This window comes from Pteropus medius, unplaced genomic scaffold (assembly GCF_902729225.1).
Source record: "Pteropus medius unplaced genomic scaffold, Ma_sr-lr_union100, whole genome shotgun sequence".
Classification (NCBI taxonomy): Eukaryota; Metazoa; Chordata; class Mammalia; order Chiroptera; family Pteropodidae; genus Pteropus; species Pteropus medius.
The window spans coordinates 1144627-1161280 of NW_024347791.1; the positions used below are offsets into that span (position 1 = coordinate 1144627).

General features: G+C 55.4%; 1 protein-coding gene across 2 annotated transcripts in view; it reads right to left on the reverse strand.

Moving 5' to 3' along the window:
- Nucleotides 1-42: 42 nt before the first annotated feature.
- CYTH4 (cytohesin 4) overlaps nt 43-16654 on the reverse strand; it is a 32977-nt gene continuing 16365 nt past the window's right edge. Inside the window, exons 2-8 of one of the 2 annotated variants that reach the window (XM_039877757.1) lie at nt 14927-14931; nt 13570-13636; nt 11912-12030; nt 10528-10608; nt 9035-9147; nt 7051-7199; nt 43-1277 (exon numbers count right to left, since the gene is read on the reverse strand). In XM_039877757.1, the coding sequence (XP_039733691.1) occupies nt 1092-1277; nt 7051-7199; nt 9035-9147; nt 10528-10608; nt 11912-12030; nt 13570-13632 (711 nt within the window). In that variant the 5' untranslated portion in view covers nt 13633-13636; nt 14927-14931 and the 3' untranslated portion in view covers nt 43-1091. The remainder of the gene's footprint in view (nt 1278-7050; nt 7200-9034; nt 9148-10527; nt 10609-11911; nt 12031-13569; nt 13637-14926; nt 14932-16654) is intronic. The other variant, XM_039877756.1, reaches the window with a different exon arrangement.

Genomic DNA, 16654 nt, shown 5'->3' on the forward strand with positions numbered 1-16654 from the left:
AAACATCTCAGCACCTCCCATCGCCCAGGCTTCCCCTGAGCTTCGAGACTCGGCATTCGAGGCTCCTCCGTGACGAGGCCCCAGGACAGCGGCTGGCGATTCTCTGAGCCTTCTTGACGCCCTCCCCCCTCGGTTTGCTCCCTGCCTGGCACTGGGCCAAGCATTTCATCTTTCATTTGCCCGGCCACGTTCTAGAGGGTTCAAAGAATATTCACTATTAATCGCCATAACCACCTACGAGGAGGGGACCATCATTAATTCCATCTTATGAATGAGGAGGTCAGGTCTCTGTCAAGGTCCAACAGCAGAGCTGAGATTCGAACCCCAGTGTCCCAGCTCCAGAGCCAAGCGCTTGTCCATTTCGCTACACATTCAACCCAGTGATTATTTATTCTGTTTAGAGGCTCCCTGGGGCTGAGAACAGTCGACTGGGCAGGAAAGGAGGCCTCACCGGCTGTAGAAGAACTAGAATGAAGGTGGACTAGAATGTGGGCATAGAGAGACGCTGGGCCTTTGTGGGCCCGCAGGCCAAAGCCCTTGCTCCAACACAGGTGCCGTCCTCACCTGTCTCTGAAAGCCACTGTGCCTGGCTGGGCGGTCCCTGCTGGGAGGCGTCAGAGAGTGGGGGCAGGGGCAGATGGCTGGGCCCTGCTGCTCCTCAGCCAGTTCTGCAGCTGCTGCCCCCACCACCGCAGCACCCACCCACAGCTCCTCTCTGCCGGCCTCAGGCCCTCCCTGCCCCCTAGTTGAGGGAAGGCTCCCCTGAGCCACATCCTGTCACACTCCCTCCCCCATCATTCAGGGACACCCAACTGTCTGCCCACCAAAATATGCCACTTGCTGTCTGTGTAGCCTCGGGCTTGTTGACAGTTGGATTCCTTAGAAACCCTCTGGGAAGAAAGACAGAACTGCAGTTGAAGCTTCTGTCTGTGGATCCACGAACCTCTTGTCTCCACTTCCTGCTCACCCTTCCCCTCCCTCGCTGTTTCCTTCAGTCCCAGGACAGACAGACGGAGAGATGGGGCAGGCGGGCCATTGCCCTGCGAGTCGGGACACCTGGGACCATCCTGACTCTACCCTGAGGCTGCATGTCAACGCGTGTGTGTGTCTGTGTGTGCCCGAGTGTGCAGGCAGGTCAATGCGTGTGCTCGAGTGTGCGTCTCACCCAGTTTGAGCAGCCAGCCCTCGCGGTCAGGGTTGAAAAAGGTGTGAGTGAGGTCGTTGCCGTCATCCTCAGGAATGGAGAAGGGCTCACTCTTGATACTGTCGAAGAGGTTCTGCCCCAAAAGAGAAGGAAAAGAAAGTCTTGGTGGTGATGTCCATCTCGGTCTGGGGCCTGGGCCTAGCCTGACCTGTGTGGCCTCGGGCGGGTCACCGGACCCCTGGGCAAACTCCTTCCTCTCCTTTTAGCTCATCATTAGTCCCTGGCCTTCTTGGTGAAACCCTCCCTGGTTTCCCCATGGTCCACTGGTGCTGCCCTGCCCCCACCCCCGTGTCATGCCTCCCCCTGTGCTTCCCATAGTGCTGAGCGAGTGGGGTCAGAACCTCAGAGATACTGCGCCTGCTGCCTCACCCACGGCCCCCATGCCGTCCGGATTTCAACGTCAGTTGCTGGTACTGAACTCCCCGAACCGGGGAGCTCCGCCAGGGCAGGACTGGGCGTCATAGTTCCCAAGCCCCCAAGGGCCCGGTCTAAAGCAGGTTGGCAACTGTTTGCTGACTACTAGTGGATTATGGTCCTCCCCAGCCCCCACCGGAATTCCAGCCAGTGGCACGAACGCTCATGGTGGGACCAGAGCACTGACTACGGCATCAGGCCATGTGGGTTAAAATCCCAGCCCAGTCACTCCACGGCTGTGTGACCCTAGGTCTGTCTCTCAACCTCTCCGAGTTGCTGTGTTCTTATTCCATAAATGGAGAGCACAAGGCTGACTGGCCAGGGCTCTGGGGAGAGTAAGTGGACTAAACAGGGTCAGAGCCTCACCTCTCCAAGTCAAGAGAAGGTGCCGAGGAGGGGGCAGTACAGACCCCGTCTGCACCTCGACCACCCAGTGCTGTACTTTCAGGCCAGGTGAGTGAACTGAAGGCTGTCATCCCTGTGCCCGAGTGAGGATGTTGGAGGCAAGGACACTCAGCTGGGACTTGTGCACTCTCACACATTTATCTGTGTGTGTGACACACACATGCACATCTGGGCCACAGCAGCTGAGGTCAGAGCCATGGTGGGTGGGTGGGTGGGGGTCCTCTCATCTGCTTAGGTGCAGTAGCAGAGACTTCCAGGTGCACCCTGGGCGAGGGGCTGGCTGGAGGACAGAATCAAGGTAGGATGCTGACTTTGGATCTCAAGGGCAAAGGCCTATTCAGGGTGGGCTCTGATTTTGGGTGCGGCGAGTCCCCAGAAAGCAAATTTCAGTTCTCCACGGAGGACGTTCTAGCAGTTAGAGCTGCTCAAATATGGGAGGAGCAGTCTTCTAGGGTAATGAGTTCCCTGTCACCGGAGTTTTGCAAGCCAGGGCTGAGAGCTCCCCGTGGGCAAGTCGTGGGTGTCAGCGACGGATCACCCCTGTGTGTTCTGAATCCTCTGGGGACACTGGGTTCCATGAAACACGTTACAAACTGTCTGTTTCTGCTTATTAAAATCAGACACAGTGCTAGGTCTCCATCTTTAAGATAATTAAATAATTTCTTTCTCTTGCATTTGTGTATGCTGCTATTCAGATGGTTTCCTTGAAATTTTTAATGAAAAATTTCACAAGTACTGTTTGATACCCCCCAAAGTTTTAGGTAAATGGTGTTTGCTGGTTTTTAAAGGCCTTTTCTGACCTGAGAGCTCAGGGGTGGGGGTGGGGCAGACAGAAGCAAGTTTTCCTGGGCTTGACAGAGGTGTGTTACAGCCGCAGACTCCAGTACCTGGGCTCAGCCTGGATGTGGTGGGTGGGCATGGCAAAGAGCAGGGATCACTTGCCCTTTCTGGAGCCCATGCATCCCCTAGAGCAGTCGAGAAGCCCCATCGCCCCTCCTGCCCAAGCCCAGTCTGGCCCTAGGAATTCCCAAGTGGCACAGGCTGGTTAAACAAGGGCCTGCGGCAGGAGGGCCTTGTCAGCAAAGCTGTCAGCACAGACAAATATTTGGAAGGCCCAAAGCGGCGGGCAGGGGAACAGACAGGCCTTGGCTTCCACGACACCTGCAGGGGGCCCTGTCAGCTCCCGTGGGCACCATATCAGCCTGCGCATTCTGCCCCCACAAAGAAACCAGCTCAGCTCGCCCACATTTCCTGTACCTTGTAAATACCAGCCCACTCCCCACCCCCGCACGCCCTGCTACCAAACCGCTAGGTCAGGCTGTCTTCTCCCAGCTGAGCAGTCGTGATCAGATAGACAACTGCCACCTTCCGGTGGTTCTGCGGGCCTTGCCTTTGTCCCTCCCCACCCCCTCAGTTTTCCTCTGGGGAATCACCCCGACTCAAACACATACTTTCTGTCCAGGTTGCTTGGGGGAGTCGGGGTGGGGGGTTGGCACTCACTGCCCCCTAATTCCAGGCTCCAGGGTGGGTGCAAATGACTCTCATCTAGCTAATCAGAGCGTTTCATCCTGCTGGCCACAGTGACTGGTTTAGGGAGGGACATGTGACCAAAGCTAGCCAATCAGCCTTAATTCTGGGACTTTAAATTGCTAAGCAAGATGGAAGCCTGGAGCTGCCTGAGCCATCTCTGCCACAGCTTGGGGACATCCTGTTTGAGAGGAAAGCCGACATGGAGAGGAAGGCCGTTGAGAGTGGAGAGACTAGACTGAGGCCTGACCTCACTGAGCACCTGGATCTAGTCAAACCTGAAGCTGACAGATCTGAAGCCAAAACTGATCCCTGATCTTTTCCATTACATGAGTTTAGAGTCCTTTAGCTAGGAAGCAGCTGTCGGCAGGGACACACAGCCAAGTTCTCTGTTCCTAAATTGTGCCTCTGGTCACTGCAGAGGGAAGGGCTCTGGAGTCAGACGGATAATTATATGATCGAATGTGAACTCACAAACTATGAGACCCCCTGACCAGCTACCCCTCTCCGAGCTCGGTTTCCCTCATTGTAAATTGGGGACGGTACCTTCTGCTGAAGGTCATCGGAGGGATTTAGTGAGAACATGAAATACCTAGAACTGGGCTCAGACAAGGTCAATTCTGATGGAGTCACTTGGACAAGGACCCAGGAGGTTCGGGGCAGCCCACAGCAGAAGATGCTCTGAACCGGGAGACTGTTCCCTGTCCAAACCTCAGTTTCTCCACCTGTAACCCTCCTCCCTGTCCCCTCTCCTCCTCCTCCTCCCCTCCTCCCTTCCCTCCTCCTCCTCCTCCTCCTCCACCCTCGCTCCCTCTCTAGGCAGCGCTCTCAAGGTGAGAGATTTCTCTTAGTATTTCTCAGGTGCCTGCCAAGTGCCAGGGACTTCAAGGGCATTATCTCTGTCTCTCAGGAGGATGACATGAGGTAAGTGTCAGCCCACTTTGCAGATAAAGATACTGAGGCTTACACTCAAGGTCACACAGCCATAAGGGCAGAGCTGGGATTTTGTCTAATGCCCTCTGAGCCCACCCTCCCACCTCGTACCTTTCTGAAGCCTTTCCCAGTGGCTCACCCTCACGGTCTGCGAGCCCTTGGGGTGATCTCTCTTAAGGTCATGTATCTGCATCAGTTTAATTTCATGAATCAGGCCACTTAAAAGCATATTGTCCTCAGCAGGGCCCCAGCTGGAGTAGCTTCGTGGAGAATCTGTCCTCAAAGTGGCAGACTTTGAATATCTGAAGGTGCTTAAAGCCAAGTGCTTGCTTTACATGTGGAGAAGACGAGGCCCAGGGAGAAGGTGAAAAGACACCCCGACATCCACAGCAACTACCTGTGAAAGCTTTGAACAGCAAGGACCAGGCCTGTGTGGTTGGTTCTCTTTGTGCCCTGCGAAGCTTCTGGATTAGTTAGCCCCTCCGACTACACCAGGCGCTTTGCTAAATACCTTACTTTTTTTTCTACACTAATCCTATGACCTGGAAGCTCAGACGAGTCAAGCCACTAATGTCACACAACCAGAAAGCGGGGGAGCCAGGACCTGGATGTGGCTGTGACTCCAGAATCCTTCTCCCCCTGCTTGGTCTCTGCCTCTTCTGGCTGCCGAGGAGGATAATAAACCCTTTCCAGACCTCCCAAGCAGAGTTTGAAGCTAAATTGAGATAATAGACCTGAAAACCCTACGAGGAGAAAGTTGCAAGCTCTATACAAATGCAGTGCATTGTTATCAACAAAAGGCTTAAATTGGGAAAAATATCTAAGGAGGGTGATGCCGAAGAAGGCTCACTGGGGGCTGGAGCAATAATGTGGCACCTGGGAGATCCTGCAGGACTGGTGCTGGCTTGTCATTAACTCGTAAACTGCCAGACAAGGTGCGTGCCCAGCTTCCTGCTTATGAGTACCACAATGGGATGAGTCAACAGTTCTCAAGTGCCTTTTATGCTGCAGGCATTTTACTAAGTGCTGGCGTTTTAAAATGATTATTAATTATTCTTTACAGTGACATAAGCCACCATTTAGAGCCTATGCTATGTACCTGGCATGGACTATGACCTTTACATTTAAAAAAATTACTATTCATTGCAGCTCTGTGACGCAGGCATCATTGTCCTGGGTGAGGGAATAGTGGCTTAGAGAGGGTGAGTCATTACCCAAGGTCACCCCAGCAGGCAGATGGCGGGGAAGGGGGATAAGATTTGACCTGAGCTCCCGACCATGATTGATTTTCTCTTCTGGGGACAAAGGAGGGAGGTGGGCTAAGGTGGCCCTTCCCAAACAAGGGGGGCACCAGAATCATTCCAGACGCAGGCCCCTACACCCCCAGGCTTCCTCAGCAGAGACATGCAGGGTGCTAAGCCAGGAGGGCGGGCTTCACGCCGTCTCCCCACCCCTGCTGTGCTCTGACCAGGAGAGGACTGAAGCTCTGTTGAGCTCTGGGGTGTCTCTGGTCCTAGAAATGAACTGTCAATTCATTTTTGCTGAGCCAGGCTCTGAATCTCACTCCTGTGTTTATGAATCTGCTTCTGGCTCCCTTTTGTCCATAGGAAACAGGTGAACTCCTGAAGCCATCATTCGAAGCTCTGCACACTCCGGCCCCACCTTGCCACCCATCACTGTGTCACTGTCCAGATGCACCCACACCCGCGGCAGCCACTCTGGATGCCCCTCCTTTTCCGAACCACGCCAGGCCTGGGTTCTGGCCACTTCTTCCTGGAATGTCTTTTCTGTGCTTCTCTGGGGTAACTCCCACTCGACCTTCAAGGCCCAGTTCGAAAGTCACTTCCTCTGTGAAGCCTTCTACAATGGCACCTCTCCCTGCCCCTGGGAGAGTGACAGTAGTGTCCTCTGCACCTCCACAGCTACGTTCCCATAGTGAGCACAGCATGAATCACCCAGAGCTGTAATTCACATGTGTATCATCTTTCCACCAGACCCTGAACTTGGCCTGGGTAGGTTGATTCATCCCTGGGTGCCCCTTGCCGGGCACAGGGTCTGGCACAGTGTGACAGGGGTGGCGGCCATTTGAAAAGGAGACGACAGGCCTGGGTTCAGCCCTTGAACTGACGCACAATCTGGTGGAAGACCTCAGTTTCCTCCTTGCTGGAGGCGGGTGGGGTTTGGGCACAGAGTGTGAGGGTTTTCAGCTCCCACACGCTGAGAACCTCAGAATCTGGGGTTCCAAGAAATCGAGGCGCCCTTTCTAGAAGCTGTGAAGGGTGAGTGCCCGGAGTCCCCCAGGGCTTGAAATTGGGCAGGACCTCCTAGGTGGTCTGCCTCTGGACATCCTCCTTAAGACGGGGGCCACTCGGAAAGGGCCATCTCAGGGCCGACGTCTTTTTGTGGTGGTCCATCTCAAGACAGCCACCGACTCCCCGGGGGTTCACCTCACATGGGTCCCCCGTTGGAGTCGTCTATCTCAGGGGAGTGGCCCTTGGGCTGTCAGTCTAAGACGGGCCACCCCAGGTGCCTGGGGACTGGGCTGGGCGGGGCCATGCCCCTCTTACCCGCAGCTGCTCCTCGGGCAGGTCGCTGCCGTCATTGATGCCACGGTTCATGGACACAAAGCGCTCGAAGGGCGGCCTGTCCCGGACGTTGGGGTTGTGGAGGCTGGTGTTGAGCATGATGATGGAGAAGGACAGGACGTAGCAGGTGTCTGTGGTTTGGGACAGCGGGTCAGAGTCCTGGCCCTGGTCTCTCTTCCCTCCTCTGCCCTGACCCCTTTTAGGGATCAAGGATCAGCCATCTCACGGCCCCAGAGATCCACTCTGTCCTCCTGGCTTGGCATTCGAGGCCCGGCCTCACTTCCCACTCTTAACTGGACTCCCGGCTTCAAAGAAACTCCAGCTGTCACGTTCCGAGCCCCTCCGTGCCTTCCCACCCCTGCACTTTTGCTCTGGCTGGCCCCCCTGCCAGGCACGTCCTCCCCTTCCCTTTCCTACCCATTCAAACCCTCCTTCTTTTTCAACTCCAGCTTCAGCCCTCCTCCCCGCCGAGCCCTCCCAGCCCCGCTGCCCACTCTGTTCTTTGCCTCCTCGGATCTCGGAGAACACTTATTGTTGGCACCACTGTTCAGGGCTTAGTCACGTGTTGCTTGGTAATCTGGCTGGCATTGTGGGGCTTCTGGAGCCAGAGCGACTGTTCGTTCCATGATTCAGACATTCACGTGCAGGGGGCAGCGAGCCTGGGAGCACTCGGGAGGGAGGTAACTGCTACGCTGTGGTTTATGTCCAGAGCCAGGGAAGTCCTACTGTGTCCCCAACTCTCCAATCGACTTTGGGAAAGTCCCTGACCTCTCTGACACTCAACTTCCCCATCTGTGACACTGGGAGGTTTAACTTTGAAGTAGCTTCATGTTCTATAGAACATTAGCGATTCTACCTCTGATAACGGCGGCACCTAACATTGTTGGTGCTTGCCCTGTGCTAAGCAAGTCCTATCTGCATGATGACTCTGTGAGGCAGGTATGGTTACCACCCCCACTGTACAGATGAGGAAACCGAGGCACAGGAAGGTTAAGTTACATGTCTGAGGTCACAGAATTAAGATGTAGTTGCACTGTGATTCAAATCTGGTGCTTTAAAATTCCTTTGTTCTTACAAATATTTATTGAGTACCTACTAAGTACTGCGGGCTGGGGACTCACAGGTGAATAAATAACTGATGTGGCCCTGCCCTTGTGGGACGTTTAGACTTGTGGAGCTGGCCGATAAAACGAGCAGGCACTAAAATCATCATCTATGACTACGAGCCGGGGCAGACGCTCTGTAGGACTTGTCCATGGACACATAGCCAAGGAGTGGTGTGTCCCTGGACAAGTCGCTTTACCTCTCTGAGTCGGTGTTGCATGCGGGGATGAGAGGAGAGTGGCCGTGAAGATTAAATGACGGCATGGGTAAAGCACTTAGCGCATGGGGAGACTCGAGAAATAAAACTGGTTACTGTCGTCATGGTAACTTCAGATCCCGAGAAGAGTCCAGGACCAGTTGGCCGCGATGGCTTCTCGTCCACCCTGTGCTAGGGAGTATGGAGGACTGACCTTCATTGATATCCTTCTGTGTGCCTTTGCCTCCTATGTCCTGCTCAGGCTGTTTTATGCCTCTGGGTCATTTCTTGAACTAGAACTCCTGACCAAAAGGCCTTTTCACCCTTTGACTTCCTGGAGAACTCCTATTCATTCTTTGAAACCCCATTCAGACCTCTCTGCCTCTGGGAAGCCATCTTGGACATGTGGACTCCCCTGGCCCTGCCCTCAGACAGGTGTGCTGCTGCCCTGCCCTGCCGTGCCATCATTTTCTGCCATCTCTCCCAAGGGTCAATCCCTGAGGCAGCTCTGTCCAGTAGGCAGAGGCCCTGGCACAGGGCTCCCAGTATCTGGGTGCTTGAGGGAAGCCCGAGGGGGTGGGGTGGCCATGGTGCTTTGGGAAGCTGATCAGTGTCTGACAATGCCGAAGGGTTTCTGGAGCCCCAGATCGCACCCCACACTGGCACCTGTGGACTGGAAGACGCCCGGGTTGCAGAGGCAGTATCGAGTGGCAAAGGTTTCCATCATCCGATCGATCTTCTGGGCCTCGCCAGGCAGCCGGAAGCTCCACAGGAACTGCCTGGGGAGGGAACAGGGCTGTGGGCAGTGGGGTGGGTGGGGACTCTCAGGGACACCTTGAAAAGCTACTCTGCCTCCCCCACACGCTTATTCTCTTTATCCTACAGATGAGCGAATCTGCACCTGTCATCTAGGCTCATGGGGAGGAGTAAGTGGCATTTGTCTTGGTGAGCACCAGGCTTGCAAGAGGTTTCCAGGAAATGCCTTTTTTTTTTTTTTTTTCTGAATATGAGAGTAAGTATGAGCTTCCCTTTGCCCATCTGAGTACTATCACCTTTTGTGGTCCAGGACACCTTAGCCCATGAGGAACCTCTGCCTGCCCCAGGTTCTGCAGCTCCCCGTTCTGACTGTGGGGCCCTGGGCAAGTGCCTTCCCCCGGTTGGGACACCTTTTCTTGGAATCTAAGCTTCTAGCCCTGGAAGTCGACGATTTCCACAGCTTTACGTTCTACCCCTTGAGGTCACGTGCTGTGCCTGTGCCCCTCACATCTCCTGCGGGGCCTCTTATGGGCCCGGGCACCCAGGAGCTGCTCTGTAAAGAGCTGTCGAATGTGAATGAATGAATGAATATTGGAGCCTATCCCTCTCCCTCACAGAGCATGACGGTTGGAGGGAAGGCCACGTTGCCCGGATGGTATTGTCTTCTTTCTTTTCTGCCTTGAAAACTCCTAATCAGCCTTCAAAGTCCAGCTCGAATGCCCCTCTCTTGGGAGCCGATTTTTCCAGGCATTAAGCAGCAACGAGACTTCCTAAACACTTACCGTGGGCCAACTCTAAGCACTTTCTCGTTCAGGCCTCACAACCGTATGAGGTCGGTGCTATGATCCCCAGATGGGGAAACTGAGGCACGCATAGTTTTTTTTTGTGTGTGTGTGTGTGGCTTGCCCAAGGTCACACTGGGTGTCAATGGCAGAGCTGGGATATGAACAGGGCAGTCTGGTCCCAGAGTTTGTGCTCCTAACTGATATACTATAATGCCTCCTGTAGTCGTAAAAGTAAGAATAGGAACTACAATACATTAATTAGAAAGTAATAAGTAATAATAATGTAATACACACCACGCTGTGTTCATAGAGTAAATAAAACAAGCACTATTCCGAAAACTGGCGGGACTGGCAGTAATAATAGTAATGCCAATTACACTGATTAAATATTATTATAATAACATGGGGATGTAGTAATACCAGCAGGAGAAGCAGCGACGAGCCAGGCAGTCCACAGCTGTCACCCCTCTCAGCCTCCGCTGTAGGAGGCAGGTACTGTCATTCATTAAGTTTTGCTCCTGACACTTTGTGGCCATGTGGATTGTGACGTCCCTGACCCCCCCCAACTCCTGGCCATGCCACCTTCGAAGGCTGAGCCCCTGCCCCTGGACTACTCACCTGAGGGCCTGGACGAGGTTGAGGTTGGCGAACTCATGGCAGTCCACGAAGGCCTGGAGGACCTGCAGGTTGATGGGGTCCCTGGGAAGGGGGCAGAAGGGAGGGTGGGGTGCAGTGAGGAACTTCCTGGTACCCGCCTCCCGGAGAGGGTTGAGGTGAGGGAAGGGGAGGGGATAGCTATCCCCCTTCCGGATCCAGCCACTGTCTGTTCTGCTCACGTTAGCATCACCCACGTCGTTCCCTTTAGCCACGTGCACGCCCTCCCACCCATGAGCAGACCCCCAGCACCCCACGGCTCGCCAGCACAGTTCTCACCTAGGAGGAGGGTCTGGCTTTGGAGCGGCTTGCCCTGACTCGAATCTTTCCTCTGTCACTGCCTGCCTGAGTGACCCCACTCAAGCCGCGTGACCTCCCCAAGCCACAGTGTCCTCATCTGTCAAATGGAGGCAATCATGCCTAAGCCCGTCCCCGCCCCTCTTCTCAGCTCTTAAATCACGAAGTGGCACCTGTGTTCCCTGCTTGCTCCGGAAAAAAAAAATGTGTTCTCTGGGGAGCCTGAGAGAAGGGTTGCTGGCGTGCTGGCCCAGCTCCGCCCTTGTCCCTTACAGTCCAACCCCACCCCCCAAACCAGCAGCCAGAGCGGTCCTCTCAGACCACGCCTCTGCCCAGAACCCTCACGTGGATCCCCACCTGGTCACCTACTAAACCCTCCCTCCTGCCCTCGCTCCCTCCAGTCTCACTACCCTCTAGTGACTGTGCCTCTGCCGTGGGGCCCCGCACTGCTGTTTCCCCTGCCTGGGGCGCTCTTTCCCCAGACCCCTCCTCTGCTCTCCTCTAAGGCAGACATCGCCTTCTCCGCGAGGCCATTCCTGTCCACACTGAAGTCACAGCCCTCGACCGACCGTGGTCCCCAGCACTTTTCACCTCCCTTCTCTGCTTCATTTGTATTCCAAAGAATTTATAATTTTCTAACATGTTTTACGTATTTGGGGATCTGTCTTCCCCACTAGAATGTGCCCCCCTGAGGGCAGGAGTTTTGTCTGTCTTAATCACTGGTGTAAATATAGGGCTTACAGCAGTGCCTGGCATAGAGCAGATAGTAACAGATATCTATTTGTGAGGAAAGAAGGAAGGAAGGAAGGAGGGAGGAGGGAAGGGAGTGGAGGAGAGAAGGAAGGAAGGAAGGAAGGAAAAGAGGAAGGCAGGGCAGGCTTTTGTTCAGAATTTGGAGGGACGTGATCAGTTAGCCCCCTCGAACCCCAGGAGTTATGACTTTCCTAATATAATTCACTCCCTCACTCACTGCACACACACAGATATCCACACTCATTTTGCACACTTGCACACCCTCATTCCCTGCTTCCCCAAGGCCCCATCTCCTTACCTCTCCCCCAGGTAGGCGCCGATGGCCGTCTTGTTGAGGCCCTCGCCCTTATACAGGAACTGGGCGATGTCCTGGGCATCCGGGGTCAGCAGCTTGTGCTCAGTGAGATACTGGATGCCCTGGAGATGGTACACAGAGCCATGAGCAGCCCCTGCACAGCAGCTGGCTCGGGAGCAGGAAGGAAGGGAGCCCCAGTGGCCAGGGCACGAAGGCCTGGCATCCTGGCACCGGCACAGCCTGTTCGGGAAGTCGTGTCCCTCCCGAATAGAAGCTGCCTTTGTAAGATGGTGAGTTCCCCATCACTGGAGGTATGCAAAGAGAAATGGGGTTCCTGCAATGAACCAGGTTTCTGCTGGGCATTCCCCAGGGTCTTTGATTATGTGCTTCGATGATTCCATGAATTCTTAATTTTAAGAGTCAATGATTCAGCCATTCCTTGGTCCTCTTAAAGGTCACATTATTTAAAAATAGCGTTTCATTTTTTTTTTTCTCGCTAGTAATCTATGTCCATTGTATAAAAATTAGGAAAAAAACCAGCTAAATCAAAAGGAGAGGAAATCGCCCAAGTCCTACCACTTGGAGGTAGACAGTTGCTATGGTGGTGACTTTCGTTCCCTTTTTGTATGAAAGTGGGAGCGTGCCACGCCTGCCATAGTGGAACCTGCTTTTCTGATCTGACAGTGTCATGAACATCTCTCCCCACCACTCGGGCACACGGCGTCTGTCATTCTAATTTTAGGAGTTTCAGGAGTTGGCCTCTGGTTTTCTGTGACGGTTCCTTTGTGTCCTTGTTTGTTTTGGAGAAGAGGCTTCTGAAAGATGGGGGGTCCGTTTGTGGGTGACAGGCAGAGGGTCCTGGGGGCCCCTCAGTGGCCCCTCCTAGGTGCTTGGGTGGGAGTGTGAGCCAGGAGTGTGTGTGTGTGTGTGTGTGTGTGGTCCCTGCGGATGGGGGCAGGGGTCTGATTGTTGCGGCTGTGGGACGTGAGTGGATATGTGACTCTGGACCTGTGACGGGGAGGGAAGTCAGCCTTCTAAGCCAGAGCAGTAAATTTCCAGGGCCCCTTGGCTGCCCTGAGCCACCTCCTTTGTGTGTCAGCTGTGGCTTCCTCCTGTCTCTGTTCCTGCAGGAAAGGAGCCCACAGCCACCTAGCAGGGCAGGGGAGGGGGCTGGGGTTGCTCCTGGGCCAGTGAGGTTGTTGGAGGGGGGGTGTTAGGGTGGGGAGAGCAGTAGCTGAGCTCTCAGTACTCTGTGCCAGCACCCCAGATCTGCCGCACCCCCCGCCCCCAGGTGGGTAGCTAGAAGACACTTCTGGAGACTGAGCTCCAGAGTCTAAAGTGCCCCCTGTCCAATGCCCCACTCCCAGAGGAGGAAACAGAGGCTTAGTGCCAAGGGACCCCAGGTCCATGGACATCACAGACTCCACCCATCCTCCGGGCTCCCACCTCATGCCTGGGGCTGCTGTGCTGTGGGTGACAGAGCCCCTAGCCGTGATTGGCTGTGGGGCACTGGACAGATGCAGAGCCCTGAGGGGTCTCAGTTTCCTCATCTGTAGGGCGGATCATTGTGTCAACTGAGGGAACCGAGAGAACACTGTGGAGGTGCCCAGCATGCGGTACCCCATGGCCCAAGGTCTCCCCACCCCACCGCAACTGCCTACCTTCACGGGGTCCATATTAAACTTCTTGCGCCCAATGCATAGCTCCTTCTCCTTCTGAGCCATCCGGCTGTAGAAGTAAAGATGTCAGTGTGGGCTGCCCCAGGACCCCAGGGCACACCCTCCAACACCCAAGGACCCTCGAGGACCACGAGTGCTCCCCTCAACTAGAGCCAATATTCCCTAGGGGCCTCCAAGGTGAGGGTGTCTCCAGGCCGTGTGTTCAAATCACCTATGAGACCATGAGAAATGCAGGTTCTGGGCTCTCCCAGAGCTACCACACCGGACCCGCCACTCCGGACCCGCCATACCGGACCCTTCCAGTGGGCCCAGCACCACGGCCTGGGGAGCCCAGTGGAGCTTTTGGAGGGTCCCTGTGCTTGGAGTGTGAGCAAGGTCACGGGGTGGCTGGGTGGAGAGCACAGGCTCTGGATCTGGAGCCAGCCTCCTGGTGCAGATCCTGCTCTAACACCTACTGGTGCTCGCAGCCTCCCCGGACAAGCCGCTGCATCTCTCTGGAACTCCAGTTTCCTTGTCCGTAAAATGAAGCAACATCGCCACCTGCCTCCCAGCATTGTTGAGAGGTTAAGGCGCTGAAAAGAGCTGGTGGTAATTGCTCGGGCAAGTTATGTTGTTACTGTTGGGGAGTGACCAGAGAATCTGGGGACGGGGCCACGTGGGCGTGCACGTGTGTGTGCCTGTGCACAACTGGGGGGGCGGGGCTAGGCGGGTGGAGATCAGAGGCATCAGAGAGCTAAGGGGCAGGGTGCAGATCTCCTGGGACACTGGATATAAGAGTCAGCGCCCTCGGGCCCTAGTGGAGTGTGTAGAGAACAACGTTCTCATCTTGCGAGTGGGGAAACTGAGGCCCAGAGAAGGGAGGTATCAGAGCCAGAGGGAGTTTTCCTATAGAAGGAGAATGGTGAATGACACCCTGTAGGTGGGGCGAAGTGGACCAGCCTTGGTCCCGCCACAGGCTTAGTCCTGTACTCTGGAGGCCCTTGGCTTCTCCGTCCTCATCCTTCGGGCTGAGTTTTCCTTCTCCCTGGCTCATCCCATGGTGCTCCTGGGTGGCGATTATTCAGGGGCTGTGTCAGAGTGCGTTGGGAAGGACTTTGGATGGAGGAAATGGGAGGATGGGGTGGTGTCTCCAGAGGGAGCTGTCTGTCTGGAAGCGAGGATGGAGTCTCAGGATGCGCTGTTCCTATCTCGCCACTGCTGCCTCCTCCTCCCGGGGGGCCCTGATTCCTGACTGTACCAGGGCCCCAGCCCAGGTGTGTCCCCTGCTCATTAACGATGTGTGACATCCTTAGGAAGCCACCATGGCAGCTTCCTAGGATCCCCTGGCCAGGACCCTCACCTCTCCTCTGTGTAAGGCCCTCGGCAGCCTGATTTAAAATGGTCAGACTATGACCACCTTCAGCTGAAGCCTGTGGTGGTGGTGGGAAAGTGGTGGTGGTGGGTGGTGGGGTGCATAATAGGGAGGGTGGGAGAGTCGTGTGTGGGGGGCGGAGGCCAAGACAGAAAGGGTTTCACGACCCTCCCTCACAACCACTCCCACCCTTGGGCGTGACTCCCGAATGGCTTTGTCTTGACAGATCCCCTCCCCAGATGTCTCATAACCTCAGACATCCAGGCCGAACTAGTACCTCTGTATCCTCTCTTCCATCACCTCTGACTTGGTAGGGGGCAGTCCCCAAGTCCCCACCCTTTGCCCCACTCCGTTGCCAGCATTCCCCGCTCTCCCCTCTGCAGCCGTAAAGTCTCCCGCCCCCGAGCCAACCAGCAGACGAGCAGTCCTCCACCTGGCTGCCATCTTTCTGAAGCACACTTGGCACCCGCCCTGCCCTCGTTCACACTCCTTCCGTGGCTCCCTCCGTCCCCCTCCACACCCCGCAGCCAGGAGGCACGGATGCTGGCCCTGTGGGCAGGCCTTGGCTCTGCTTCAGTTTCCCTCCATCCGTCTGTTTGCTCTGTCGCTTGCCCCTGACTCGGTGCCTGCTGTGTGCCAGGTACTGTGGGTACACCAGGTCCTAGACAGCCCAGGCCCTCTCCTCAGGGACTTTGCAATCCCAGTGGAATTTACAGAAGAGGACACTGAGACTCGGAGAGGTGAAGTGACATGTCCAAGGTCCGACTTCGAGCCTCTGCTTTCCCTGTTTCACCTTGACCCTGCAGGGGACTCCCAGTGGCAGAGGAGAGGCCCCTAACTCTGCCAATTGCCACTGCTGAACAGACAGGGCAAAGTGGCAGCTCCTCCGGCACCCCACTGCAGGGCAGCAGCATGAGCGTTGGCATGAGACTCCAAAAGGCACCTGGCTCTCCCTTACCTCCCCTGAGATCTGTGGGCTGGAAGTGGTTCTGGGGGCTTGTCCTGGGCCCCAGGGACAGCATGGGGCCTGGAGCCTGTGTCTGAGCTCAATCAGCTCCTATCCATGTGACTTCTGCCAAGTCACTGAGTGGCTTCCCCACAAATAAAGTGGGGCTCACTTGCAAATATTAATTTGAGCATGTACTATGTTCTGGCAATTGGGCTGTGGATTCAGCGATGGCAAGACAGACCCAGGCTCTCCTTACACGGAGCTCGCGGTCTAGTGGGGCTGGAATCATGGGGAAATGAAATGGCAGTGTGGAAAATGATCCCGACAATGACGTAGAAAGAGCCTGGCACATGGTAGGTGCTCAATAAAATGCTTGCTGAGCGAATGCTTCGGCACATTCCTCTTTCTCTGGAATCTTAGGGGGACATGTGTTGGTGTGGGGGATGGTCCCAGTCACTGTAGCCAGGATGGTCGGGGCGGCCTCTAGAAGAAGGCGGCACTTGAGCTGAGAATGAAATAACGAGAAGGAAGAGCCATGACGAGAGCTTGGGAGAGTCCCAGGCTGGGGCGACCGCGGGTGCGAAGGCCCAGGGGCAGGACTGAGCAGGAACAGAACGGGGGCCTGTCTCCAAAGGCCATTTACGGGGATGAAGCTGAGATCCAACATGGGATGAGAGTTGATTGAGGCCACCCAGGGGAGAGTAGAACCTACTATGTGATGAGGTGTGTAGAGCCCCTGGCAGGCTCCATACACAGTAGGGGCTTAA